The 27,526-nt window shown below is 67.5% G+C and overlaps 1 protein-coding gene across 13 annotated transcripts in view; it reads left to right on the forward strand.

Moving 5' to 3' along the window:
• KLC1 (kinesin light chain 1) overlaps nucleotides 1–27,526 on the forward strand; it is a 35,191-nt gene that overhangs the window by 4,988 nt on the left and 2,677 nt on the right. For 2 of the 13 annotated variants that reach the window (XM_045823699.1, XM_045823697.1), the window contains exons 2-15: nucleotides 5,347–5,608; nucleotides 6,959–7,189; nucleotides 8,347–8,425; nucleotides 8,851–9,076; nucleotides 10,090–10,177; nucleotides 10,593–10,694; nucleotides 12,172–12,345; nucleotides 12,563–12,662; nucleotides 13,494–13,543; nucleotides 13,633–13,700; nucleotides 14,764–14,872; nucleotides 16,709–16,870; nucleotides 21,745–21,875; nucleotides 24,856–24,922. In XM_045823699.1, coding sequence (XP_045679655.1) covers nucleotides 5,348–5,608; nucleotides 6,959–7,189; nucleotides 8,347–8,425; nucleotides 8,851–9,076; nucleotides 10,090–10,177; nucleotides 10,593–10,694; nucleotides 12,172–12,345; nucleotides 12,563–12,662; nucleotides 13,494–13,543; nucleotides 13,633–13,700; nucleotides 14,764–14,872; nucleotides 16,709–16,870; nucleotides 21,745–21,875; nucleotides 24,856–24,922 — 1,848 coding nt within the window. In that variant the 5' untranslated portion in view covers nucleotide 5,347. Of the gene's footprint in view, nucleotides 1–5,346; nucleotides 5,609–6,958; nucleotides 7,190–8,346; nucleotides 8,426–8,850; nucleotides 9,077–10,089; nucleotides 10,297–10,592; nucleotides 10,695–12,171; nucleotides 12,346–12,562; nucleotides 12,663–13,493; nucleotides 13,544–13,632; nucleotides 13,701–14,763; nucleotides 14,873–16,708; nucleotides 16,871–19,928; nucleotides 19,979–20,550; nucleotides 20,962–21,744; nucleotides 21,876–24,855; nucleotides 24,923–25,528; nucleotides 27,473–27,526 lie in introns of those variants that run through there. The other 11 variants (XM_045823702.1, XM_045823704.1, XM_045823700.1 and 8 more) reach the window with 11 other exon arrangements.

The following is a 27,526-nucleotide window of genomic DNA, read 5'->3' on the forward strand; positions in this document are numbered from 1 at the left end:
GGCGTGAGCGTGTGTCCAGGCGCTCCGGTCCCCTCCCTTCTCCGATTGTGCGTACCCCCCCCCCCCCAGGGCTGCAAGGCTCCCCTGGCCACCGCCGCCTCCGGCGCCTGCGCACCCTCCGGGGACCAGCGGCGGCAGAGCATCTGTGCAGAGTGTTGGGCGCGTCCACACACTGGGTGCTCTGTCCTTCTGTCGTTGCGTGTAGTAGGACTCCTTTATGTGTTTGGTACTGGTCTTTTGCCAGAGACGTAAGTTGCAAATAAATATTTTTTCCCGGTCTGTGGCTTAACTGTCTTTAGACTGTGCCTTTTAAATTTTTAAAAGGAAATTGGAGGGCTTATTCATTAATCAAAGCTGGTCCCATCATCTCCTTTCTTTCTTTTCCTTTCTGTTTTGTGTTTTACTGAATTTGGTCGGTAAGAAGATGCCAGGTTCAGGCGTGCGGGTCTGCGCGGAGGGTGGGCGCGGAGGCTCCTGACGCCACCCCTGTCCCCGCGGCCCCTCCCTCACCCCGTCGTTTCCAGTGTTGATGAGGTTCGGGTTAGCGATCTTTTTCCTTCGTGGTTTCTGTTTTCTGCTGCCCTTTCTGTTCCTGTTTTTGGATAATTCAAACGTGTCCTCTCGGGAGAACTCGTGACCCGGAGAGATGCGAACGTGTGAGCGAGGGTGCGCCTCCTCCCCTGCCCTCTGCGGTGAGAGCGCGGGCGGTTGGACGCGGCTCCTGCCCTCGCCCTTCTGCGGTCAGTGCCGGGGTCACCACCCTCCCACGGGAGCGCGGTCCCGGGTGGCCTGTGGTGCTCTGCCGACGCTTTCCGTGCGGGAGTAAAAGCGCTCCTCCCGCCGCGGAGCGAGCGGCGCCCCGACCTGTATTCTCTGCGTCAGACTCCGTCGCGGCGCCCTGCGTGCGTCCTCTCAGTGCGCCGCGTTGCCGGGCGCGTCCCGCCCTGTGTTCGGGAGAGGCGTGTGGGTGCGTGTTTGTGCGCACGCCCTTCCCTGTGGTCTCTCCTGCCTCAAACCTGCACCTGGAGAGCGGCCCGTGGCCTCGGAAACGCGAGGACCTCGGGGCCCCGCCCAGCCGCGGGTGGCCGGGGACTTCCTGGGGCGTGTGCACACCCCCGCGCAGGTGGCCTGGGCAGGCACCGTGGAGGCAGGGGGCCTGCAGACCCAGAGGGGCTGACTTCAGAGCCATGCGGGCTCTCCCGGGCAGGGCTGTGCAGTGGGGCCCAGGGCTGGCGACCTCTGTCCCCTGGCTCTGCGCCGCCATCCGCAGGGGATTGTAGGGGGGGCGGGGGCCAAAACCTGGCTTTTACTCGATCCTGCAGTTTCTGGTGGAAACGGATTCAGAATGGAGGCTGGAATTGCGGAGTCTTCTTTCTTTCTTTCTTTTTTTAAAATATATTTTATTGATTATGCTATTACAGTTGTCCCATTTCCCCCCCTTCACTCCCCTCCACCCTGTACACCCTCTCCCACCCACATTCCCCCACTTTAGTTCATGTCCATGTGTCATAAGTTCTTTAGCTTCTGCATTCCCCATACTATTCTTGCCCTCCCCCTGTCTATTTTCTACCTGCCATCTATGCTACTTATTCTCTGTACCTTTACCCCCTCTCTCCTCCTCCCACTCCCCTGTTGCTAACCTTCCATGTGATCTCCATTTCTGTGGTTCTGTTCCTGTTCTAGTTGTTTGCTTAGTTTCTTTTGATTTTGCTTTAGGTGCGGTTGTTCATAATTGTGAGCTCGCTGTCCTTTTACTGTACTTGTTTTTTCTTTTCTTTTCTTAGATAAGTCCCTTTAACATTTCATATAATAAGAGCGTGGGGATGATGAACTCCTTTAACTTGACCTTATCTGAGAAGCACTTTATCTGCCCTTCCATTCTAAATGAAAGCTTTGCTGGATAGAGCAATCTGGGATGTAGGTCCTTGCCTTTCATGACTTGGAATACTTCTTTCCAGCCCCTTCTTGCCTGCAAGGTTTCTTTTGAGAAATCAGCTGACAGTCTTATGGGAACTCCTTTGTAGGTAACTGTCCCCTTTTCTCTTGCTGCTTCTAGGATTCTCTCCTTCACTTTAATCTTGGGTAATGTAATGAGGATGTGCCTTGGTGTGTTCCTCCTTGGGTCCAACTTCTTTGGGACTCTCTGAGCTTCCTGGACTTCCTGGAAGTCTATTTCCTTTGCCACATTGGGGAAGTTCTTCTTTATTATGTTTTCAAATAAGTTGTCAATTTCTTACTCTTACTCTTCTCCTCCTGGTACCTCTGTGATTCGGATGTTGGAGCGTTTACAGGTGTCCTGGAGGGTCCTAAGCCTCTCCTCACTTTTTTGAATTCTTGTTTCTCCCTTATGTTCCAAATCCTTGATTTGAGTCCCGGCGTTTCCCCTCGACAGCCGGTTCCCTGTGGATGTTTCTGCACGTCACATGGTGGGACTCCCCTCCCCTCCCCTCCTTCGCGCGGTTGCTGTGCCCAGTGAGCGCCCCGAGCGCGTCCCGACGACCGGTGCTCAGGACTCTGCGACCGGCAGGCGCTCGCCTCCGTTTGTTCCGTTCTCTTCCCGGAGTTCTGTTCTGTTTGCTCATCTGGGCCACGATTCTTTGTGTCCCGGTTCCGGCAGCCTTGAGTTTTGCTCTGTGTGTCCGGTGGAGCCGCTCTGACTCCCCGTCTCGTCTCGGAGAAGGCCCCTGTGCCTTGTGTGGGGTGGGCCCAGCGCCGCAGGCAGCCTGGCGAGGGCAGCCGCGCTCTCTGGTGACCTGGGAGCGGCTCAGGGCGTGTGCGCGCTCACACGTGCCCGTGCAGTGCGGCGGGGTCACTGAGGCAGAGGTGCCCGAGCCAGGTGGAGCGCACTGGGCCCTCCCCCTGCCCTGGGGAGAGGGGCGGGCGAGCCCGCGGCGCAGCTCGCTCGTCCTCAGCAGACGGCGCGTGCGTGGGGAGCCAGTTTCCAGCCTGCGTCGCAGCCACGCCCCTCGGTGCTGTCCCTGTGGGGTACGCGTGCACTCCCGGGCTTCGTGTGCGCGTCGTGAGCAGGCTCCGCACGCCGGCTCTGCTGTCCCCGAGGCGACACCCTGTGTCTCGGGGGCCTGTTTGTGACGGCCGAGTGCCGGCACTGGCGCGGAGTTGTTGACCACGCCTCCCGTTCTGTTTGGGTTTCGCCGGTGTCCCCCTGAACGCCTGTTCGCTTCAGGGACCCGTGCAGCGCCCCGCCACACCGCTGAGCCACCGCTATCCTCCTGCCCCCTCCCCCGGGGCAGCGTCTCCCGCCGCCCTCGTTGTTGGGGCTCTGGACTGTCTGGGGGAGTGCGGGTCAGTGTTCTGTGGCCTGTCCTCCAGTTTGGCCTTGTCCGGTGTTTCTCACGGTCACCCTGGGGCTGTGGGTTTTGGGAGGACAGCTGGGCCCCGTTTTGGCTTCTAAGACCACTCTACCATCAAACAGACCCGGGCTCCTGGAGTCACGGTGACGCTGGCCAGGCCTGGGCAGGGAGAAACGAGGACGAGCCTGGAGCTCCTCGCGCCAGAGAGGAGGGGCGGGGTGGGGCGGGGCGGGGGAGGTACGGGTCGCTCGTTCCACCTACTCGCGCCTCACCGGCTGACCCTGTGTGCGCCCGGCCGGACCCGACCCGCAGACCCGCAGCCTCGGTGCGTCGGGACAGCGCTCCGACCAGCCGAGCTACCTGGCCGGGGCCTCGAGCAGCTCTTCCTCTGGGGCGTGTGCCTCCCGGTGACGCTTCCCTCTGTTGCTCTTGATTGTCCCTGTGACTGTGGCCCGGAGCCTTAAGGGCCTGAAATGGGTGTCTTTAAACTCCTCTGACCGATGGAAACATTTTGCTTTGATTTTTTTCATGAACTGAAGTCCTGCCTTCTGTGGTTTTCCTGCTGCTGTTTAAACCTCCTGCCCCTCCCCGCTTTTCCCCTTTCCGCAAAAGAACTGCCCGCCCTGGCTGGTGTGGCTCAGGGGCCTGCAAACCAAAGGGTCACCGGTTCGATTCCCAGTCAGGGCACAGGCTTGGGTTGCGGGCCAGGTCCCCAGAAGGGGGCACGTGAGAGGCAACCACACATTGATGTATCTCTCCCTCTCTTTCTCCTCCTTTCCCCTCTCTAAAAATAAATACATAAAGTCTTCAAAAAAAAAAAAAAAAAAAGAGCTGCCCTCCCTTCCCTTTCTCTCAGCCACCAGTGTCACTGCACAACTGTGACACTGACCTTCCTTGTGCCTGGGCAGGACTTCCTCTCATGTAGCTGTGACTTAGGCCTGTTCACGCCCCAAGAGCTTTGCTTTTCCAGGCTGGTTCGAGGGACGAACTTGCTCTCATTTCTTACTAGGTCTGGGGGCTCTGCTCTCCGTCGCCCTGGGCGGTGTCGTTGCGGAAGACCCCGGGGAGCTGCTGGCTAGGCCTGCGACTTTCTCAGGAGAGGCCTGGGCTGGGGGGGGGGGGGGTGGTGCCGGGCATCTCTGACCAGTTGCCCTGTGGCCTTGCTACTGCGGGCCCTGGCCTTCCCCACCACACCCACCCTCCGCCCTCACCCCAGAGGGCAGGTGTCCCATGACCTCGCCCCCTCTCCTCTCGTCTTGTCACCGGGCCAGCCCCCCACCACCATGACAAGGCACAGTTGCTCAGAAGCCATCCCCCCGCCCCCCGAGTGCCGGCAGCCACACTACAGGCAGAGTGGAGGACGGTGGCTCAGCTCAGCAGTCGCCACTGTTCTGCTGACGGTGTTCGGTGTGGCCCTCCCCTCCCCGCCCTTCCCCTCTCCTCTCTCACCATCCGTGCCTGCAGCTGGCCCGCCCGCGGGTGGGCACACAGGGGCCCTGTTCTCCCGTCTCTCCGGCTTGGGGCGTCTGCCCGTGTCGCCCCCTCCCCTGCGGAGTTCAGCTGCACTGGTCCCCCCCCACCCCTCCCCTCCGCCTCGGCTTGTCCCCGTGCTCCGTGCTGGCTTCTCTGGGACCCGTCTCAGGGCTTTGTCGTAAAGCGGCCCCCGAGAATTCACTGTCCCTCCTGCATGTCACCCAGGAGAGCCACAGCCTGCAAACGTTCAGAGACAGCTCTGTCCACGGGGGCTGTGTGCTTTGGAAATGCTCTTTGGAAGTTCTGTTGCTTTTACTCTCTGGCATTCATTTCAACTGCTGTCATTTCCCCACAAGGCAGTTCAGACCTAAGCCAGAAAAGCGGTGAGACTGGCCTGCACAGGAAACCCAGGAACGGGGCGGGAGTCAGCCCGCCAGGGCAGCGGATCAGACGCACGCGCGGTCACTGGCCCGCGCCCGCAGCTGGGAGGGCTCGTCCGCGCACTGGGTGCGGGCGCCCGCGCGGGCCCCGCGACGAGGCGCCTGACGCCGTGCCGTTGCAGGATGCACGACAACATGTCCACCATGGTGTGCGCGAAGGAGGACAGGCTGGAGAAGCTGACGCAGGACGAGATCATTTCCAAGACGAAGCAGGTGATCCAGGGGCTGGAGGCCCTGAAGAACGAGCACAACTCCATCCTGCAAAGTCTGCTCGAGACGCTGAAGTGTCTGAAGAAGGATGAGGAGAGCAACCTGGTGGAGGAGAAGTCGAGCATGATCCGCAAGTCCCTGGAGATGCTGGAGCTCGGCCTGAGCGAGGCGCAGGTGAGGGGCGGGGCCGGGTGGCCTGGGGCCGGACACGGCAGCCCCAGCAGCAGAGGCTGGCACGGCCGGCAGTGGGCGGGCTGTCCCAGGCGGCGCCTCCTGGACCGGGACAGGGCGCCGGCGCAGCCACGCCACCCCGTGCCGGGACGGAGGGGACAGGAGGGCGAGCCCGCCTTCTCCCTTCACTTCCTGCCCTGTGCGTGTGTCGCACTCTGCTCGCTCTGCGGGCGCAGGGCTCCGGTGCTGGGCCCCACCTGGCATGGGGAGGCTGGGCCATGCCCTCCCGCCCACTGAGGGCGCAGGTCCTGGAGCCCGAGGGAGATGGGGAGTCGGTGTTGGCCAGGGCTCTCGGCGTGCCCGGGCCAGGCTGCGGTGTGGGTTCCACCGAGCCTCTGCTTCCTCCTGGCTGACCTGGAGGCCGAGACTAGGCACGCCCAGGTGTCCCCCTCGCCTCTGGGCTCTGCCAGCGTATGTTAGGTAAAACCAAACACACCGGAAATTGGCTCCTCTCTTCCTTAGCTCTCTCTCTGAGTGAGGGAGTGAAGCGGCAGCTGGCTGTGGGCCCCCCCCCCCCCGCCTTAGGGAGGAGCTCTGCGCACACCAGAGCGTCCGCACCACACGTCAGTCGGAGCTCATCCGAACCCTGTGCCAGGCGCACGCTGGCCGGATCCCTGGCTGCGCACCTGCTGCAGCGCACGTCCTGTTGTTGAAGGGCGGTGGGGGCGGGGACGTCCTCTTCAGTCTTGCAGACGTCAGGGCTAAGGGAAGAAAGAGCCCCACTTCTGGAGGCTCAGGTGTGCCTGGGAGGGTGAGGAAGGGGCAGGGCAGGGGTGAGGTTGAAGGAGAAGAAGACTGGGCGAGCCCACTGCCTCAGCTCCTGCCGTGGCCCCGCCCCCAGGACCTGGCGGCAGGCGGAGTCCCGGCCGCTGCCGTGGCAGTGGCAGGCCCTATGCTGGCGAGAGCATCGTGGCCTGGGACCCTCGGTGCAGCTGCCAAGGCTCCTTCCCTTTGCGTGCCCCGCCTGCCCCGCCCTGCCCAGCGCTGCTCCGGCCCCCAGCAGAGCGGCCTGCACGCGGCGCACACTCATGGGCGTGCGCACACTCATGGGCGTGCGCACAGGCGGGGATCTGGGTGGGAGGGAGCCGTCTCCTTGGACAGTGGAAAGACGGCGTCTCCAGGTGAGAGGCCGTGTGGCCGCGGCGAGTCCTGTGACAACACTCGCACACACGCCTGCGCATCCGTGTCCTGTAGCTGCTCTGAGCGGGTCACGTCCTCCACTGCGTCCCATGGGGGTCGGGGCCTGGGGGCGGGTGTGTGTGCGGGCGTGCAGCGCCTTGTGCCTGCCCGCAGGTCATGATGGCCCTGTCCAACCACCTGAACGCCGTGGAGTCGGAGAAGCAGAAGCTGCGGGCGCAGGTGCGCCGCCTGTGCCAGGAGAACCAGTGGCTGCGGGACGAGCTGGCGGGCACGCAGCAGAAGCTGCAGCGCAGCGAGCAGGCCGTGGCCCAGCTGGAGGAGGAGAAGAAGCACCTGGAGTTCATGAACCAGCTGAAGAAGTACGACGACGACATCTCTCCGTCCGTGAGTGCTTCCCCGTGCCCTCTCCTCGCTCCCGCCGCGCTGCCCGGGCAAGGTCAAGGTTGGGGTCCTGGGCCCGCCTCGCTGGGCGGGTCACAGATGCTCTCAGTGCCACGTACCTATCACATGCCTTCCCCAGAGCAGCAGTCAGCATCGTGGAGTGCTCTGTAGGCAGAAGTCTGCTGCAGGGCCGGGCTCCGGTCGGGGGACGCCTCCCCCCCCCACACGCTGGCTGCCCCGGCGTGGCCCGCAGGGCCCATTCCCCGTGCCCAGCACGGTCCAGCTCCGGGTGGGACGCTGCACGAGGCTGCCGTGTCCCTCCTGGCCCCTCCGTCTGCGGCAGGTCCTCTCCAGGAGGGAAGGGCCTGTCTTCGACGCCAGAGAGACCTGTGGGGAGCGCAGCCCAGTCCTCGCCGGGTGGTCCTCCGTGTGGGTGTGTCTGAATGTCCCAACGAGGCTGCTGGGGTCACAGGCCCGGGCTTGGTGCACCTCCCGGGTGACCCCTGCTGCGGGAGGACGGCCAGCTCCCCGCTGTGTGGCCGCTGGTTTAACCTGCGTCAGGGCTCCCAGCCCGGAGCTGTCGGGGGGCCCCAGGGCCCCGGGGGGAGGCGGTGGGCCGGAGACGGGCAGCCAGCCCCCCAGCGTGGTGCGCAGAGACCGCCGTTCCCGTGCACTCACACGCTCGGTTTCCCAGTGAACACTCCAGCGAGGTCCCCGCTCTGTTCGAACGTCCTCGGAGCGCAGGCCGAGCACCCCAGGCCTGGGGAGGCCTGGCCCGCACCCCGTGGCCTGAGCTCTGGTGGAGCAGGGGTTTCCTGACTCTGCCTAGTTGTAATCCTGCATTTGATGTTAAAGACGGACCGTCTTTTCTAAGGTTTGAAAAAGTGGGATTTTCTGGAACTTTTTTATTTTAGAGCAGGGTGGGGAGCGAGAGAAACATCAGCTTGTTGTTCCCCTTACTGATGCGTTCGTCGGTTGGGTCGTGCGTGCCCCCAGCCGGGGACCAAACCCGCAGCCCTGGTGCGTCTGGACGGCGCTCTAGCCCACTGGGCTCCCCGGCCGGGGCCTGCGGTTTCTAGCTGCAGGTGAGCTGAGGCCCAAGGGCCCCGGCGCAGGAGCCCCGGCACTGGTGAGACGGGGGTGCTCTCCTTGGTTTCCAGGAGGACAAAGACACCGACTCCACCAAAGAGCCCCTGGATGACCTGTTCCCCAACGATGACGACGACCCCGGCCAAGGAAGTGAGCGGGGTCGGCCGCCCCTCTGCGGACAGACAGACAGACGGGGGCGGCGCGGACTGGGGTCTCACCGCAGCGGTCGGGGGCGCCCTCGTGCTCGAGGCGCAGACTCTCCTGGGCCACCTGTTCCCCCAGAGGCTTGCAGACCTCTTCTTGCTGGGACGTGAGACGGGCCCCTGGGCTCGGGCCGCGTGGGCCGCTCCGTGTGGCCCGGTCCCCCCCGGGATGAGAGGAGCAGAGCTCGTCCCCTGAGGCCGAGAGCAGTCTTGTGCTGGCCGGGGTCGGGGTGGGGGCGTCCTGTCAGCCCCGACAGGGGCTGGGGGTTCCGGCCTGGGCAGGGCGTGCAGGACGGGCCAGCAGGGCCAGGGCTGGGGGCGGGTCAGCCGTTGGGCTGCGCTGGAGCCCTCTGACGTGGCCTGTCTCTGCAGTCCAGCAGCAGCACAGCAGCGCCGCGGCCGCCGCCCAGCAGGGGGGCTACGAGATCCCCGCGCGGCTGCGCACCCTGCACAACCTGGTCATCCAGTACGCCTCGCAGGGCCGCTACGAGGTGGCCGTGCCGCTCTGCAAGCAGGCCCTGGAGGACCTGGAGAAGACCTCGGGCCACGACCACCCGGACGTGGCCACCATGCTCAACATCCTGGCGCTGGTGTACAGGCGAGTAGCCCTCCTGCCCCTCCAGCCGGGCCTGCAGCACACCCCTCACCCACCGGCTGCTCAGATGCGCCGGCGCCCGCCTGCCGGAGCCACTCCCCGGCCGCCTCGCCCTGTCCACGGACAGCCAGGGCTCCCCGTGAACGCCCTCCACAGGCTCAGGCGCATGGTGGGGCGCCCCGGTCCAGCCCTCCTGGGGCAGCCCCCCGTGCCCTGCTCCCTGGCCACACCAGTCCCCTCGTCGTCCCCACAAGACTGCGCCCGGGTCCCTGTGTCAGGAACGGCCTTCCCCTGCACCTGCCCGTCTCCGCCCCCCTCCTAGGGCCTTGTCAGCACCTTCTCCTCCCCGAACCCAGGAGCCCTCTTGGCTGTGTCGTGCCCGACCCTGTGTCCCTGCGCCTCTCAGGCTGCGCGTGCACCAGGGTTGTTGGGGCTCCGTCCTCCCTGCTGTCCGAGCATGGGCACCTCGAGGCTGAGGGCTGGGCGTCCTCGGGGCCGCCAGAGCCTGCTTCCTGACGTGCAGGCCCTCGGCCAGCTCGTGGGGTGGGGCTCGTTTGCTCTGGGCCCCGGGGCCCCTTGTCTGCTCGAGTCGGAGCCCTGCTGACCTGCCGTAGAGCAGGTCCGGTGGGCAGGGGGGACCTGGGGGCGGGCAGCGGTGGACGGCAGGGCCGTCTGCTGTGAGTGTTCCAGTCCATGGGGTCCGCCCCTGCTTCCCCTTCCTTCCCTGGGCTGGCGGTTCCAGTTCAGCAGTTCTGGGACCCGAGCCTGTGTGAGACTTGAGGCCGGGGCCCCGTGGTGGATGCGAGACGTCGGGCCTCAGGGGACTGCAGCCCCTCGCCCTCCCCTGCTCAGTGGCCATGGGACAAAGGACGCGGGCCGGAGACGTGGCTTCCCTGAGGCTCCGCTCCGTCCCCGTGCCGCAGCGGAGGCGGCGATGGCCCCGCTCTGAGGGCCGGGGAGGGGCCGTGGGCGGCGCTGCCCCGCAGACGTGGGACCCTCGCTGTGTTTGCTTCCAGGGACCAGAACAAGTACAAGGACGCGGCGAACCTGCTGAACGACGCCCTGGCCATCCGCGAGAAGACCCTGGGCAAGGACCACCCTGCGGTGTGTGCCCCGGCCCCCGCGCGCGCGCGTGTCCTCCCGGTGCCCTTCCCCACGGCACTCACCGTTCCGTTGACCTCGACAGGGAGGGCTCAGAGCTGCCTGTCCGCTAGATGGCGCAGGTAGGGCCCTGCCGCAGAGGCAGAGGCAGGGGCACTGGCCCGTGCGCGCCCCGCGGGGCCCGCGCTGCAGCTCTGCGTCTCACGCCGAATCGCATGCACGCCTGTAAATTCCTCCTGGAGAATTCACCCTGCTTTTCCACCGAAATCTGGGCGGACCCGCATCCAGATCTGTTTCGGTTGGTTTGGCGGTTCCCAGTGAGATTCATGAAGAGCAATCGAGACCCCGTTGATTTGGTTCTGGCCCCCGCGGCGCGCCCTGTCCTGGACACTCACCCCTCGCGTGCCCTGTGCTGCAGGTGGCGGCCACCCTGAACAACCTCGCGGTGCTCTACGGCAAGCGGGGCAAGTACAAGGAGGCCGAGCCGCTGTGTAAGCGGGCCCTGGAGATCCGGGAGAAGGTGCGTGGGGCGCACGCGGGGGCGGGCCTGGGGGCGCTCGTGCAGCCTGCCGGTGTCACGCGTTGAGAGGTGACCGCTGGGCTGTGTTGTCACTGACCGGTTACTGGACCGGACCCGTTCCGTAGGGTGGACAGCCCGCAGGGACTGCAGGGTGGCATGTGACTGGGTGGGCAGGGGTGGGCCCGGGGGGCGTGTCCACCGAGTCTGCGTGGCCCCCGCCTGCAGGGGCCTGGAGGTGCTGTGGAAGGAGGACTGGCGGGCGTGCACTGCCAGTGAGAGAGTCAGTCCCCGCGGGTGCTCACAAAGCTCTAAAAAACGAAACAGTAGTTTCCAGACCTGAGACGGGCTCCGCTGTAGGTTATGTCAGGGTCAGGGCGGGGCACTGCCGGCGGCTCCCGTCCGTGGCACTCAGGTGCTGGGAGCCGGCGCCTGGTCATCTCGGTGGCGCCTGGTGCAGTCTGTGCTGAGGCCGCCCAGGGCGCCGTTGTCACTGGGTGAGTCTCTGTGGCCACTCACCAGTGACACCGAGGGCTCAACCATTCAATGTGGGGCTGCACGGCCAGGAACTGGGGAGGGGGACGGGGGCCGCTCTCACACCCCGCAGGCCAGCCCTCCTCGTGCCGCCCTCTGCGTGCGAGTCCGGCCGTGCGGTCCGATCGCACGGGGCCGGGGTGAGGTTCAGGGAGGGCACCCGGCGGAGCGAAGCGCCACAGACCCCGTGGGTTTGCTCCAGGTGCTAGGGAGGACTCAGTGTCACTCACCCACCCACCCACTGGGGGTTGCATGGGGAGGACGAGTCCGCACTCCAGGGCTCATGCTGTTCTGGGTGAGGGTCGGGTGATGAGCCGCGCGACAGGCAGTCTCAGGTGGCGGCCCTCGCCGAGAAAGCAGGGAACCGGGCGATGTGTCTATGAGCCGACGGGGGGGCTGGGCGGAGGTCTCCCCTGACTTGGAGAGAGGGAGTCCCGTCTGGGGGGCCTGAAGGGTACCTGGCTGCAGGGTGGGGGGTGGAGGGGCGTCGGCACGTGGGACCTGGATCGCAGGGCCTTGCAGGTTTGTGTGTGACGCATGATGGACATGCTGTGTGGGAAGGTGCGTGTTGGCCGCGTGTGCAGCTGGGGGCTTCCCTTGGAGACTTGCGGGTCCAGGAGGGAGTCGGACAGGGCCGGCCGAGTTCAGGCCACTCCGGAGCCAGCAGCCGTGCCCCCGAGCCTTTGAAGGGGCCGCCTTCCCGCTCTTCAGAGTGGGACGGCGACATGCCCTGCGTGTCGGGTCGGTGAGGTTTAGGGGAGTCGCGGTGTGTGGAGGAAGCCAGCACCCCCGCCAGCAGCTGAGCGCTCAGCACACCGTGGCCGAGTTCAGTTTTAGGGTTGCTGGGCGGGGCTAGCCGTTGAAGGACCGCGCGCGAGCCAGCAGCGAGGCGAGGGGCCGGCGTCCTGGTCCTGGTCCTGGTCCTGGCACGGCCTTCTGTCCTCAGGTTCTGGGGAAGGACCACCCCGACGTGGCCAAGCAGCTGAACAACCTGGCGCTGCTGTGCCAGAACCAGGGCAAGTACGAGGAGGTGGAGTACTACTACCAGAGGGCCCTGGAGATCTACCAGACCAAGCTGGGCCCCGACGACCCCAACGTGGCCAAGACGAAGAACAACCTGGTGCGCTCGCTCGCTCGTGCGCGCGCTCTCTCTCTCTCTCTCTCTCTCTCTCCTCTCTCGCTTTCTCGCACTCTATTGTTTGCGCTGTTGCAGCACCGCCCCGGGCCCCCGGAACTGCCTTCTCTGAGGCTGACCTGACCTGTGCGTGGGCCGGCCTCGCGAGGAGGCGGCTTCGCCCGCGCAGGGCACGCTGAGCGCTGTGTTTCCTCCTCCGAAGGCCTCCTGCTACCTGAAGCAAGGGAAGTTCAAGCAGGCGGAGACGCTGTACAAGGAGATCCTCACCCGTGCGCACGAGCGGGAGTTCGGGTCTGTCGACGGTGAGGAGCAGAGCCCCGTCCCCGGGCGGGTACCTGCGTGGCAGGGCTCCACGCCGGGGTGCGGGGTGCTGTGCGCTCGGCCTTCGGAAACGACTTCCCACGCAGCGCTTAGCGGGCAGGCCGAGGCCTGGCGGGGGGCTCATCCGCACGGCCCTGTGCCCAGGGCGATGTTGGCCCGCCGCCCAGCTCTCCATGCTGCCCTCTGCAAGGCCCACACTCGTTGCAGCCACAGCCTGGATGCACCAGTTCTAGAACACCTCCCAGGATCCTTCAGGCTTTCTAGAATGTTCTGTGATCCAGGGGTTCTCAAAGTGCCAGCAGGGGCCTGTCAGAAGCGCGAGTTGACCGCCCACCCCAGGCCCGCTGGGCTCTTTGAGTGTCCCCGAGGGCCGCGGCCCGTCCCCGCCGAGCCACCCCAGCCAGGGCGCGCTCAGGAGACCTGACTGGAGCGTTGGTGTGCACCTTCTGCCCCGCTCCGGCATTCGCCCCTTCTCGCTGGGCTTCCGTTCCACGCTGGGTCTCTCGGACTTTAGAGCCCAGGTGTCGTGGGCAGATCCCAGCATTGCGAGGGTGTCGTGGGGGGGCCTGCCTGCGTCCCGGGTGCTGGCACTGCCCGCCAGGTCTGGGACACGGGACTCCGTGTCTTCTGAGCAAGGAGCGCACGAGACGGCCCCGCCCGCGTGCTGTGCTCTGGGCGGGGCGGCCTCCCTGTGAGCGTCCTCGCCCAGCCGTGGGGCTCCGGGTCCCAGAGGGGCCTCGGGGCGGCAGGACCTGGCGGCCGCTGCGGCGCGCCAGCCCCTGCTCAGAATGGGGCTGTGCTTCCCTCCGCAGACGAGAACAAGCCCATCTGGATGCACGCGGAGGAGAGGGAGGAGTGCAAAGTGAGAGCGCGCCTCCCGAGGGTTTCCCGGTGGGGGCGGCGGGGGTGCTCCGGGAGACCCGCTCACCTGCAGCGACCTGTTCCGATCAGGGGAAGCAGAAGGACGGGCCGTCGTTCGGGGAGTACGGTGGCTGGTACAAAGCCTGCAAGGTCGACAGGTACGTCTGTCCCCGGACACGCGGCCGGCCGGGGCCGCCGCTAGCGCTGTCTTGGTCAGCCTCGGCTGGCCTCGAAATGCGCGGAGGCCCCTGGGTGGCGTGCTTGCACCATCCACTTCCCCAAATTCCAGTGAGAGACACTAAGGACGGGCGCCGCAGTGGGGGTGCGGTACGGGTCCTGCCCCTGCACACTGCTGTGTCCGAGCTGCCTCCCGAAAGGCGGGACGGGGGCCTAGTCCGAAGCGGCTCCGTAGACTGCGAGCGCAGCGTTTCCTAAACGCACGGAGCCACGCCGTAGGGAGACCCTAAGCCGCAGCCCCTGCCCTCGCCTGGCCTCGGCGCGTGCAGAGGGCGCTGGGAGCAACCCCCCCCACCCCGCGGGCTGCCCTGGGAGCCACGCCCCCCGTCCCGCCTCTCCGACGCCTGTGTGCCCCTCCCTGTCTGCACGAGTTCCCCTGCAAGGCCCTGCGTGCTGTCACCTGATCCGGGGGGCTTTCTGACCCCCGTCTGGGTGCCCCACGGTGCTTAACAAACACGTTGCTTTCCCCCATGCCTGGATTGCTGCGTCAGAGGCCACGTGCGCGTCATGGGACGTGCGCGTCCACGCCAGCGTGAACGGGCTCGCGCTCGTCTGCAGTGCGGCTCCAGTCGGGAGTGCGGGGACATCGCCGGCTCTGCCGCGCTCTGTACGCCCTTCTGTCGTTGCTGAGGCTCTGGTTCGCTCTGTCCCCTCCACGTGCCCCGGACACGGACGCGCCCTCGCTCCAGGAGGCGTGGCGGCCACCAGTCAGCCCCACAGGCGCTCCCACTGACCCGGCGGCCGCAGTCTGAGCAGCCACCGCTGCAGGCAGCGCAGGACCCCCCGCGGCGGCCTCGCCCGTACAGCCCTGGCGGACGGGGTGCGGGAGACAGAGGAGCTTGTTGTGGTTTTACGTGGGAAAAAGTGCCGTAGAAATTTAGAGGAGGTTTAGCCAAACATATGCTGCTAGTGCTTCAGACGGAGTGCTGGGGACAGCGGCCTCCGTGAGACCCGTTCCGCTGTCCCGCGTGTGCTCTCTCGCAGCCCCACGGTCACCACCACTCTGAAGAACCTCGGGGCGCTGTACCGGCGCCAGGGCAAGTTCGAGGCCGCGGAGACGCTGGAGGAAGCGGCCATGCGGTCCCGTAAACAGGTCAGTCCCAAGCTGCTGCTCCGGGCCCCCCGCACCTCCGGGACTCCCCGGAGCCCTGGTGGAGGAGGGGGAGGGAACCTTGACTAGCTCAGCTCACGCAGACAGCGCTGCGCCACGTAACCACTGCGAACGCGACACCGCGGGCATGGGCAGCAAGGGCAGACCTCGGTCGGTCAGCTTCACCGATGGAGACGTGGGGGCGCTGCAGAGTCGCCCACGGGACGGGCGGAGTGTGGAACCGTCGTGTGCGGGGCGAGTCTCGTGTGCAGAATGGACGGAGACGGAAGGCCCGAGTGTGAGGAGCCAGCAGGGGCCCGGAGCGGAGGTCTCTGCGGAGGCAGCTGACACACCCGCCAGCGCCCAGGGGGAAGCGCGCGGCCTCGGCCGTTCTCCGGGCGGCCGGGGGTCGGTCAGGCGGTCTGCCGGAGGGACGCCGGAGAGGGCTGAACAGAGGCGCTCAAAACAGGCGCCGCTGGTGGCGGGGCTCTCAGGCGCTCCAGCCCGCCCAGTGGCTGTGGCCGTGAGTTAGCAGCTTCTCTGTGGGTCCCTGCAGGCTGCTGATCACGCTGTCATCGGCTCGTCGGTCTGTTGTCTCGTTTGTGCTTGTTTCTGTGTGAAAACACCTCACTTAGCGTTAGCCCAGGCCTGCGGGCGGTAGCACTGGAGCCCAGGCCTGAAGGAAGCCCCCCTCGACATAGCTGCGGGCCCACCCGCGTGCGGCCAGGCCGCCTTCTGGCACTGGGCACATGGATGGCCCCTCGGCGTGGGGTCCCAGCAGGAGGAGAGGCGGCCGGTCCTGTAGACGCGGTGCCCGTCCCCCCCAGCAGGGGCGTGCACGTCAGTGGGCGGGACTGGGAGAGCCCTGGGTGCCGGGGGAGGGGCGAGGGCCGACCTCAAACCCACTCCAGCAAGTCCGTGAGACCACAGCCCGACCCCTGGGGGACGCGGGCGGACACTGCTTACTCTCCTGTGTGCGTGGTGGTGCTTCGGCCTGCCCCCGTGGGCTGGGCGTGGACGCCGCCCGTGTGCCGTGAGGGGAGTCCGGCAGTCAAGAGTTCCAAGCTGCGGGGGCGCGCCCTGTCGGCCGGGATGGGCTGGCCACGCTGAGACCCGGCTTGTGAAGGAAACACGGGGGAAAGGCTGGGTTCTCGCCCTGAAGCAACCAGTTTGCAGAGTGAGGGGTGTGCCCAGGGCACGTGGCCGGTCGGAGCCCGTGGCTCCCGTGGAGAACGGGGTGGGTGGGCACAGGTGCGGCGTTTGCAGGAGCCTGTGTTTGAGACACAGGTGTGGGAGCCCACGGGGACCCTGGAGTGTGTTGCTCCTCGGCCTCCAGGTGGACCGAAGTGGCGGGACATCGCTGCTGCGCATGACGCGGGCGGGGCGGCCTGGAGGGATGGGGCGTGGCCGCGTGCTGCGGCCCGGCATCCGCTGGGGTCGGCGGCTGGAGTTCTGAGAGCTGTGCCGGGAACACAGCCGTGCTCGGGCCTTCGGCCCTGGTTGTGTGTGTGTGTGGGGGGGGGGGGGGCGCTGAGGGCTCCGCACTGGGCGTCTGCCCAGGCCTCCCTGGGGACCTTTGCAGACGCGGGGACCTGAGAAACTGAGGCCCATGGGCACGCCGCCCCGGCCCCGTCTCTCTTGTACCCTAGTACCTGGCGCGTCTCCTTCTGCCCGCGCCAGGTACGAGGGCGCGGTCTGCGCGGCGTTCCCAGCGCGTGTTCCTCCGCGCGCCGCGCGGGGGCTCCGTCGTGTCCACTGGCGCCGGGGGTGGGCGTGAGGGCCTCTGCCGCTCCCTCCAGAGCGCTCCCCTGACGCGGCACCCCTGCCCCCCGACCGCAGGGCCTGGACACGGCGCACAAGCAGAGAGTGGCCGAGGTGCTGGGCGACCCCGAGAGCGCGGAGAAGCGCCGGAGCCGGGAGAGCCTGACCGCAGACTCGGTCAAGTACGAGAGCGGCCCTGACGGAGGGGAGGAAGTGAGTATGGGCGTAGAGTGGAGCGGGGTAAGTACAGTGCGCGGCCCCCCCAGCCCCCTCCCCCGTGGGCCCGCCCCTTCTCCGCGTCCCAGCTGGGCTGGTACATGTCCCCGCCTCCCGCCCGGCCACGCCCCTCTCGGCTCCACCGCGGGGGGGCGGGGCGCCAGACGCTGACGGGGCGCCCTGGGGGCCGGGCTTCCTGTTCACCGGTGGCCAGCGTGGCAGATGACTAACCTGCTTTTCTAACTCGCCGGTCTCCTCGCTAACCCAGCGCCCCTCACCGCACTGACCGGGCCGCTGCAGGGTCTGCAGGGTTGACCGAAACGCCCGACGGGGGGCGTCTCAGACGCGCCCATCTTCAAAGAGGGACGGGTCAGGAGCAGGGGCACTCGGTGGTGGCTGCTCCCCGGGTCCCACTGTGGCCCCGAGCGCCCGGGGTCCAGGGCGTCACCGTTCCCTGCCCCAGTTTTCGGGCCCAGAGCTCGTCCCCCTGTTGAAGACACTTGGGCTCCTGGTGGCCTCCCGGCTTCACTGTGGCTGCCGGGCACTCTCACCGCTGCGCGCCCAGGGGGTGCCAGAGAGCGTGGCACCCTCGGGCGCTGTCCTCCTGGAGCCTGTCGGGGCCCCGAGGGCGGCCTCCTTGCCCAGGGCCACATGCCAGGGAGCGAGAGCACCCTGGGGTGCCATCCGCGTGGTTGAAGCCTCGGGAGCGCACGCACTCAGAGTGGCGGGCATGCAGGGACCCGGGCTGAGAGACCCGGGCTTTCCCGTCCGTCCCGGGTCCCTGCAGCGGCAGCAGGCGGGCGAAGACCCACCTGCGGGGCAGAGGTTCCGTCCGACGTCCGTGTCCAGACCGCCAGGGGCAGCGCCTCGGGGCCGTCGGTCCGGCAGCTCCCTTGCTCTGGGTTTTCCCGGGCCGGGTCAGCCAGTCAGCATGTCCGGGACCCCTCGCCCTTGGGCGGCGTCCCCGCTCCCATCCCCGAGGGCCTGGCATGCGCTGTGCTCCCCCCCTCGGGTGCCCCGGTCCGCGCGCTTCCTGCAGGGCAGGCCCCTTGGCCAGCGCCGAGCCACCGGGGCGCGGCTGCGGGGACCTCTTCTGAGACAGTGTTTCCGGGTCGGCCTGCCTGGGCAGTCCCGTGGTCACAGGGTCGCCGACCCTGTCTTCAAGACTGAGCCTGGGGACGGGGCGCCTTCACTCCCCCACACACACACGTGCTGTCCCACAGGGCGTCGCCTGCTGGGTCTCGGACGCCTTCATGCTGGACGCTGAGATGCTGGGGGCTCTCCGTCCTGAACTCGGTCCACCCCCAGGCCCAGGGCCCAGCCAGGGCCCGGTGCGGGCGCTCCCCTGGGGGCAGCGGGAGGAGCCTGCTCGTGGGGGTTGTCAGGGAGAGCAGCGAGGAAACCGAGGGTCCCCTGGTGCTCGGGGAGGGGGTGCTCATCCCTGTCGCCGAGGCCACCGCTCAGACACGGCCCACCGCCCTCTCGCGGGGAGGGGGCGGGGGGGCTGGCTCCCCCAAGGCTCCGAAGCCCCAGGAAGGCGGTGCTGGGCTGTCCCCACCTGCACGCAGAGCCCACCTCTAGTCCACTTCTGAAGCTCGCTCCTGCTACCTGTGACGAGGCGGTCAAGGCACTGGGTGGCTGTGAAGTCCCCTGTGACGGGGTGCAGTCACCTCCACCCTCGGCCCCGTGAGACCGGTGCACCTGTCTCTGTGGGGGCCGACTTCCCTGGGGTCGCCGTTCCCGTGTGCTCGGGGACTTCCCGGGTGCGGTCGGGGAGAGGCGCAGCCTGGAGCTCGGGGCCAGGGAGACGGGAGGAGCAGACCCCCCACGCAGCCCCCGTGGGTCGCAGTGGAGCGGCCGGCTGTCTTCCCGCTGGGTGCCTGGGTCCCCCTGAGGGCTGACGACACGTGACCAGGGAGGAGACGCCACTTAGGCTTTATCTTACGTCGGGGTTCTGGTCGGAGTTCAGCTTTTATGCAGAAACTTCAGCGCTCTTTGCAGCGGGGGAGCGCTGTGGGCTCCGGCCGGGCCGCAGCAGGGCCCCTGCCCGAGGGCCGGGTGGCGAGGTGGGGTCGCCCGGCCCTGCCCTGCCCTGCCCAGAGCGGAGCTCCTTGTGGGCTGTGAATGTCGACCACGAGGAACGGAAGGCGCCGGGCCTGCCGGGGACGGGCGCGGAGGTGTTGGCCAGGGATGGGATGCGGTGGGGGGCGAGTCCAGGGAAGCCCGCTCCGGGCCTCGCCCGTCCGTGGGCTCTGTGGCGGTGGGTTCGAGTCCGGAGGGGCGGCTTCCCCGCGCGCGCTGTAGGCTGGCCGGTGCTGTGGGGGCATTGGCGCCTGTTCTCTCGTGTGGCCCCACCTCTGGCGGCGCAGGGCTGGGTGAGAGCGGCCCCCCACTGTGTCCTCCTCGCCCACCCGGCGTCCCGTGGGCGGTGCGTCCGAGTGGGAGCGTGTGGGAGCCCGGGGCCGCGCGGCTGTTAAGTGCTGTGCTCGCAGCTGCCCCGTGCACTGCTGGCTGGAACAGGTCAGTCTCTGTTTAAAGCTGTTGGGGGCACAGCTGGAGCACACATGAAAAATGAAAGACGTCATGTCTCCTCCAGACCGAGACGGCGGCCACCGCCGAGCGCGCTCAGTTTTGGTGAGGCGGGCTGCTCGTTCCTGCGAGGCGCTCGCCGCGGCCCGGGCCCTTGGCGTGGGGCGGCGCCACCACTGGCTCTGAGCGCCCCCAGCCTCGAACCCGGGACGGAGAGGAGCCGTTTGGCTCTGGCGGGTTTGGGGCCGCCCTTCCCACCGGCTCCCTCAGAGTCCGCGGGGCGGAGGCAAGGGGGGGCGGACCCCTGTGCTGGCCCCGGGAGCCTGGCGCTGCCCCGCGGCGGGCAGGGCGGGGCAGGAGTGGCAGCAGACCGGCCCACACTCGGCTGCGACCCTGGGGGCCTGCCGTCAGTACCGGGGGTGGAAAGGCGTTGCCGTTCTCGGAGTTGCGTTGGCGTCCGAACGTCATTCTTCTGAAGAGAAGCCAGGACTGTGTTCTTGTCCTCCCAGCCTCTGTGGAGGTCGGTAACGAGTTTTATTTTTCCGTTTCAAAGATGAGAAAGATGAAGCTCGGGCTGGTTAAGTGACTTGCTCAGCGTCCATGGTGAGTCAGACTGGGCAGGGCTCGGGGCTGCGGCGTCCGGGCCGCGAGGCCTCCGTCCGCCAGGACCCAGGGCGCGTGGCTGCCTGTGGGAACCTGTTCTTTGTAATGAACTTGGTTTTGGATCATCAAGTGCACGTTTAGAATGTGCAAGGCCTGCAGTTCCCGCCCTGTTTAAACGTTAGTTTTTTAGGAGAAAGCCCCTCCCCGGCCCCGATTTTGGAGACCTTGTGGCTGAGGGGCGTGAGAGGGTTTGACGCCTGGGCACGCGGCGCCTGGGGGCAGCCTCTCCCGGCCGCTGTGGCGGTTTCCGCGGCCGGGTCTCCTTCCTGGGAAGCTGGTTCCTGGTTGGTGCCCAGGAGGTGCCCGGCCTGGCGCCGACACACGTGTTTGGTGGTGGCCGGGAGTGCCCGGGCCAGGCGGCGTCGGGGAGCGGCGGGCCCCCCACGGCTACAGCCGGGGCAGGGCCGTGAGGCGGTGCGACCTAGAAACGCTGGGAGCCGCGCGGCGCACCGCGGGCGCGGGCTGTCCCCCAGAGTCTCACCTGGGCTTCTCTCTCCATTTCTGTCCGACAGGCCTAGCCGCCCTGTGGGGCCCCACTGTCTCCTGCAGGACGGCGGCGGCGCCTGCGGCTCTCGCCTGCCCCTCTCCGTGCTGGCTGCCGTGCTTAGCGACCTAGGACTCTGTCAGAGCCGCGCCCCTGTGACTGGCCCTCCCTCTCAGCGCTGCTGTCCTCTCGGGGGTCCCTGTCTCTGTGTACACGTAGCTTTGCCAGATATGTGCTCAGTCACACAGACTGTACCGATCAGAACACGTGTTGTGTCATGTTCGCGCTTAGCAGTGCGGAGCGACGGGCCGGCGCTCCCGTCGGTGAAGGTAGTTAGACGTGGCCCGCGGGCGTCACTGCGTGCATGACTGCGACCCCGCCTCCCGCCGGGCCGGCCCGGGGCTGAGCTCCCTGCGCCCTCAGGGCCCCACCCCCAGACCCCCCCGCAGCCTCGGCTGTGGCTGTGTCGTCCGTGCGATCACCGGGCAGTTCTGCTTTTCTCTACTAATCTCCCTGTCGAGTGGCCTGTGTACCTGTGTCTTTCTAACTCCTAATAAACTCACTCCAGCTGACTGGTGTCTCGGTGTCTGTCTGCTCGGACCCTGCCGCTTCTCCGGGGACGCAGCGTCCTGGGGCTTCCAGGGGGGTGGGTGGTGGGCTGCTGCTTCCCGGGCGGCGCGCCTCCGGACCGCCTGCGTCCTCGGGGCAGAGGCGGGCGGTCTCTCTCCTGCTTTCCGCAGGGTTCTGAGGGGTCTGGGGTGTTTGTGCAGAACGACGACCTCTCCGACCACACGTGTACTCGGCGTTAGGTAGAACTCGGTCAGAAGCAGGGCACCTGCGCACTGCGTTCAGGCGGCGCTGTTCCCGAGGCAGTCCCGCGCGTCCGGGGCCCCTGGGTGCGGACTGGGGACCACCTCCGTTTCCGTGGGGCCTGGCGGGCGTCTCTCCTGTTTCGGAACAGCCGCGCCCCCGCTCCCCGAGGGTGCCCCTCGGGCGTGAGCCCCGCTGTGCTCGCAGGTCCCCGTGGCCGGTAGACCGTCGTCAGGGACTTGGGGACGGACGGGTGTCCATGAACAGCGACGCGCACGCACGGCCCGGCGGTCGGAGCTGCAGGGCCCATCGCCAGGCCGCAGGGGTCCGGCCCGCGTGCCGGCGGGCACGTGGCTCTGCCTGCGGCGGGGAGGGCGGCCCCGCAGCTCGGCGCCTGTGCCGTGTCTTTCAGGACGGCACCGGGGCTCTGCGGCGCAGCGGCTCCTTCAGCAAACTCCGGGCCTCCATCCGGCGCAGCAGCGAGAAGCTGGTGAGGAAGCTGAAGGGCGGAAGCTCCCGCGAGGCCGAGTGCAAGGACCCCGGGTAACTATCCCGCCCGCCGCCGCGTCCGTGCGGGGGTGTTGCTGGTCGGGGCGTTGTGGCTCCCGCGCCGGCCGTCAGCCTTGGGCGGGGCTGGCCGGCCCGGGCAGCCGGGCTCTCGGGGGCAGCCGGTCGGGGACGAGGGCGGCGGGGCTCGGGCGCGGGCGTCCGTTTGCCCAAGTTCGTGCTGCTCCGCCGACGACACCCAGCCTTGGTCTGGTCCCTTCAAGTTCGTTCTGATGAAGGAAACTAGTGTTTCCCTTGTAAGACGGGCAGCTGGCTGTGACGGCACTGAACCCGCGCAGGCGCCAGCTGTGCAGGAAAGGGTCCCGGGGAAGCGTTGCGCGCCCTGGACCTGACCGTGAGGGGCTTGTCCGGGAGACCGAGCGTCCGGACTGCTTCGGCCGTGGCCGTGGTGCCCGCGTGGCAGCTCGCTGGCGCTGCCCGGGGCCCCGGGCCTGTGCAGCTCTGCATTGCCAGGGCTGGAGGAGGCCGGGCTCTCGTCCTCCTGCTCCGTGTCACCGGCCCTGGCTGGTGCCGACAGTCCGACTGTGGAGGCGTGTCTCCCAGAAACAGGGTTCTGTCGGCCGTGCTGTGAAGCCCTTTCAGGATGGCCCCTGCTGTTTACGGGTTTAAAGGTGGTTCTCCGTCGAGTCTTGTGGGTGAGAGTCCTCGCGCCCCAGGACCGCCAGGCCGGTTCCTCGGACAGTGTCCTGGGAGCAGGGGGCTGGTGCCCTTCCGGGGGTCTGCAGGGGCTCCCTCGCTGTGTTCGGGGGCTGCAGCTCAGCCCTCGCCTCCCCAGGTGGGCTCTGCCCCGGGCCCTGCCTGTCGCTGCCTGTCCTGCGCCCGGCCTACCCCTGCTTGTGGGCGGCCATGGGGCGCAAGGGGCAGTCGGGTGTCCGCCGGCCCTTCCCTGCACCAGCTCTGTGAGCACTCGGACGTCGGCTGAGGCTGCCCTGCCCGAGTGACCGGCTGTCCTGCGAACCTGGGCCGCGGGGTCCTGCGCTGCCCCTGGGGCGGAGGTGGTGGCTGCACGCAGCACGCCAGTCTGCGTTTGGGGAGAGCAGGCGGTTTTCTGGTGACCCGACGGGGCGCCCAGTGGGTCCTCAGGGCTCGTCGGGGGTCCACCCCTGTGCGGCTGCGGTGCTCCGCGCAGGCCCCAGCGCCGTCCCGAGGGGCTGTGCCTGTTCTGGAGGTTTCTCGAGCCGAGTCCAGTCCTGCCCTGGCGTCTCGTCCCTGGGCCTTCCGCCCTGGTGACGGGCTCCGGGTCTCCGGCTCTTCCTGCCGCGCGTTCCGTCGGCCTCTCCAGGGACGTGGCGCCGTGGGGGCCCCGCCTGACCTGGGGGGAGGGGAAGCCGGCCCCTCCGAGTGCGTGTGACGTCTTCCCGTGTGGTCTCACTCGAGACGCCGCCTCGACGGACTCTTTAAAAACTGAGTGAGTTTAGAAACTTCGTCTCCTAGAGTTCCCTGGACGGTGATCTTCGCAGGTGGGAGGGATGGTGGTGTTTACTGACCCAGTGGCTTTCCGAGTTGAGCACGAGTCCTGGGTGTTTCTGACACCAGTGCAGGGTGGCCGTGCGCGGCGGCGGGGACCGGGCCGGGGACCCGCCGACCTCGGGTCCAGGAGCAGCGTGGCCCGTGGGCGTGACCCCAGCGTGTCAGGTGCCACTCGAGGCTCAAGGGGGAGGATTGGGGACAGGAGTTTGCCCTTCTGTCCAGTCGGGAACGGGTTTGAGGAGGAAGGGTGTGCAGCTTCCTGCACAGGCGAAGCTCATCGGTCGATCGGGTGGTAGGACGACCACAGACGTCGGCGCGAGCTGCGGGGCCTCGGCCTCGAACCTCCGTCCCTCGGGACGGCCGCGTGGGAGGCGGCGCGGCCGGAAACGGGGCCCCACTTCCCGTCAGAGACGCCTCGACGCACGGGTGTCGGCCCGAGAGCCAGGGTTTTGCTCAGCAGCCGAGATGGGTTTCCCCAGAACAGCTTGACCGAGAACTGCGTAGTGGGGGCTGGGAGCGTGGGGAGCGGGCCGGGGACTGGGCCTGTGGCTGGCGTGGGCGCAGCTGCCCCCATGTCCCCGGGCGCGGCACAGACGGGCTCAGAGCTCCGGCAGCATCGTGGGGGGGGGGGTGCCCTGGGTGCGGTTCGCCCCGGGAGAGTGCGCGTCTGCTGCGGGCCTGGCCGCGTGTGGGCCCGGTCGGGTCGTGCTGACTCTTCAGCCGACTCCCCCGTCTCACGGCTGCGCCCCTGCCGGGCGCTGCTTGTGCTGCAGCGAGTCCGGACGCAGGGCTGCGGAGCCGGCGTCAGCGCCCCCCGTTCGGTTTCGCGAGCTGGGAAAGCCCCGGCGGGCTCCTGTCCAGCGGCGCGGCGGGGGTGGCAGCCACTGACCGCACGGTTGTCCGTGGCCATGCTCGGGCTGCGGGCGGTTTGCAGGGTGTTTGGTGAGTGTGTCAGGGGTGCCCGTGGGAGGGAGATTGTCTGCGAGTCGCTGTGTTTAAACACAAAGTCGTGAAGTCTGTTTTCAGTTTTGATTTTCGAGCAGAGAAATAATAACGTCAGAATTTACTAATAAAAAAAACTACCTGCTTTTCATGCGGGAAAGTACACACGCACAGAGCACACATCCACGCCTTTGGTCTCTCCAGCCAGTTTGCAGTGCGTGTCTTTACGAGGCCCCTCGGGGCGGCCCGTCCCACCCGAGCCCTTGAGGCCCCTTCCTGAAACCCCCCGGGGGGACCCGGGGGCCCAGAGCTGCAGACACGGGACGCACCCGTGGGGTCTCGGGACGGTCACTTGGTTTGAGGACAGAAGCCGCTCTCCCTGCCGGCGCTGCACGCGGGTCCGGGCCGTGCGGCGTGAGGATGGGGCCGGCGGCCTGGCCCCAGTGCGAGGAGCGGGGTCACGGCCCCGGGGCGGCTGTGCTGTGTCCCTGCCCGCTGACCGTGTGCTGACGTTTGTCCTTGCATGTCCGCGTCCTGGTCGCAGCATGAAGCGTGCCAGCTCCCTGAACGTCCTAAACGAGGGCGGCAAGGCAGCCGGAGACCGTTTCCAAGTAAGGAGCCCGGCCCCCCCCCACGCCCCCATGGTGCCGGCCAGCGGCCCGCACGTCCTCCTCTTGGCACCGTGGCCACGCCGGTCCGCAGCAGCCTGGCCGGGACCGAGGGGATGTTCACAGTGTCTGCGTTCTCTGGAAAGCAGTCAGTGACCTTGAGAGCCAGTCTGACCGACCCACTTAAAGTGAGATGTTCTGACAAATGTCAAGACTTGGCCAGTCTGTAACCTGTATGGTTAATTTGTGTGATTTCAGCCTCTGACAGGTTTACGACTAGTTACTGTCCAGTTGAGCTGCTGTTCCGTATTTAAAACTATTTAAAACTCCACTGACGGACTGGCAGGCTGTCACTCGGACGCCGCGGCCTGAGCCCTTTGTCCCTGTCTCCCGTGAGCGTGTCACCTTCACACTGGAGACCGTGGGCATCTACTCGCCAATTTCCTGTCATCTCCGTCAGTGTCTGGAGCGACCGTTGGGCGTAGGCAGCCCCCCCAGCGCCTGGCGCTGTGTCCCCAGCAAGCTGAGGGTCCCGGTTGTCTCCAGGACCTCGAGGCCGGCGTCGCGGCCGTGCCGGTCACGCGCTCTCCCGTCTGTTTTCTCACGCAGGAGCGGAATAGCCGTCTGGCGGACTCGCGAGCTGTGAGCGCCAGCCACACGGACCTGGCCCGCTGCGGGCCGAGGCCCAGCTAGACGGCCCCGGGGCCTCGGCCCGGCCCCCGCCCGCGTGCCCCAAGGGGAGCCACCCTGCACCGCCAGAGGCCTGCCCGGTCCTCGGGACCGAGCGCTGCCAGCACACGACTGGGAGACCCACCGGGCGCGGGGCGCGGGGCGCACACGGGGCTTGGCGGCGGCTTCAGCTCGGACTCGGCGCTGCTCCCAGGCCTGAGCGCGCTCTGCAGGACTCCGGAGTCCGGCTCAAGCCCAGCCTAACGCGGTGCTCGGCGGGCTGCAGGCAGGACCCTGGGGCCGTGAACCCTGCCCTCGGACAGCGGGCTCCCGACGGCCCGGGGCAGTGACGCCGGAGCGCGGGGGGAGGGGCGGCAGGGAGCAGGCCCTCCGGCACCGGCTCCTGCTCACGAGTGGGGCCCCACGTCCACCCCGCACCCCTGTCCGCACGCCACGCCTGCAGGGGCACGCCCTTCGTTTCCGAAAGCTCTTCCTGTCGGGCGGTCTGAGCAGCACAGGGCAGAGGGAGTGCTAACCAAGGGACACAGCGATTGGTGCCCAGTGACGTCTGGGGGTGTGCACGGTGGCGCCTCCCGCCTGCAGCGTGGGGGGCCACTCTTCAGACTCGAGGCTCTGAAACGCGGGCGTCCTTGGACGGGCCGCCAGCAGCAGTGCATTTGTTTTGGGGCGAGGACACGGTGGTGGCAGCTCACAGCGGGGGTCAGGGCACTCCCTGAGGTCCACTCCGAGGTGCCCCGGAGCCCGAGGGGGGACCTGGGGGTTTGCCGCAGCGAGGCTGAGCCCGAGACTTCCTCTCCGAGTCTCTCCAGCCTGAGGGTGTCCCTGTGTGTGGGTTGCTCCTGGATGACGGCACCTCGTTCCCTGGGGGACCGGCCTCAGCTCGCGGCCCCTGCAGCCCCCTCCCCGGCCACACTGCTGTTTGGCTCCTGGCCCCAGTTGGGGTCGGCAGGTTTGGGTGGGTGAGGACTGGCTGTCCAGATGACAGCAGAGCCCCGTGGGCTGTGGGACACCCCGGTCAGAGGCTGAAGACGATGCTGGCTCAGCGCTTCTCACACCCCCACTGCCCTGGGGGCCACCAACCGCCTCGGGGAGGGGTTCCGAGCAGAACCAGACTCGCGGGAGGTGGGGCTGGCAGCCTGGATCGTGCGGGACCCTTCCCAGGTCCCGGGGGTCGTGGCGCCTTTGCAGGTCGTGCCGAGTGTCCGGGAGGAGAGGCGAGGGGGTCTGAGGCCAGCAGAGACAGCTTCCGTGTTCGGGGGCTGCACGGGTGTCGGCGGTTTCTGGGTTTGGAATTGGTCTGGAGACAGAGGGGCCCGTCTCTCTGCCCCCGCTTGGGGCCTTCCCCAGCTGCTGAGGGGGCCCCGTGGGCGCCAGTCTGCTGGTCCGAGTCCCTGGAGGGACGCCCGGCAGTGGAGGGTCTACCCTCGCCAAGGCGGGGGCCAGCCCGGGCGGCGGCCCCCCAGCCTGTGGTCCTTGCAGCCCTGGAGGGAGCGGATGGTTGTTTTCGGGAATCGAGGGGCTGCCGGGAGCACCACGTGACCGGACGCAGTGCGCACAGTGCAGCGTCACGCCGCGGCGGACGCATGGGCCAGAGCGGCGCTCGCGGGCAGCAGTGCTCGCGGGCAGCACCCCCCTGGCCGCCTCGCGAGGGGTCGCGTTCACACCTCAGAGCAGGGTCCCGTGGGCCCGGCGGGGCGGGCAGGGGGCGTGAGGACGGCCAGCCCCGGTGGCCGGGGCTGGGGTCGGGCCATCGGGTGAATGTCTGTGGTCTCGCAGCTGCAGTTGTTACTGTGTTCGCTCGGTCAGGAAACCCTTTGGAATGTTAATATTTAATGACAAAAATAAAGTGCCCTGCTTCCCGTCGCAGCGTGCCCTGGAGTCGTGCAGAAAGTCTCCGAGAAGCTCCGACCCCTCCTA

Source organism: Phyllostomus hastatus, unplaced genomic scaffold (assembly GCF_019186645.2).
Source record: "Phyllostomus hastatus isolate PE091 unplaced genomic scaffold, TTU_PhHast_1.1 phas_scaffold_501, whole genome shotgun sequence".
Lineage (NCBI taxonomy): Eukaryota > Metazoa > Chordata > Mammalia > Chiroptera > Phyllostomidae > Phyllostomus > Phyllostomus hastatus.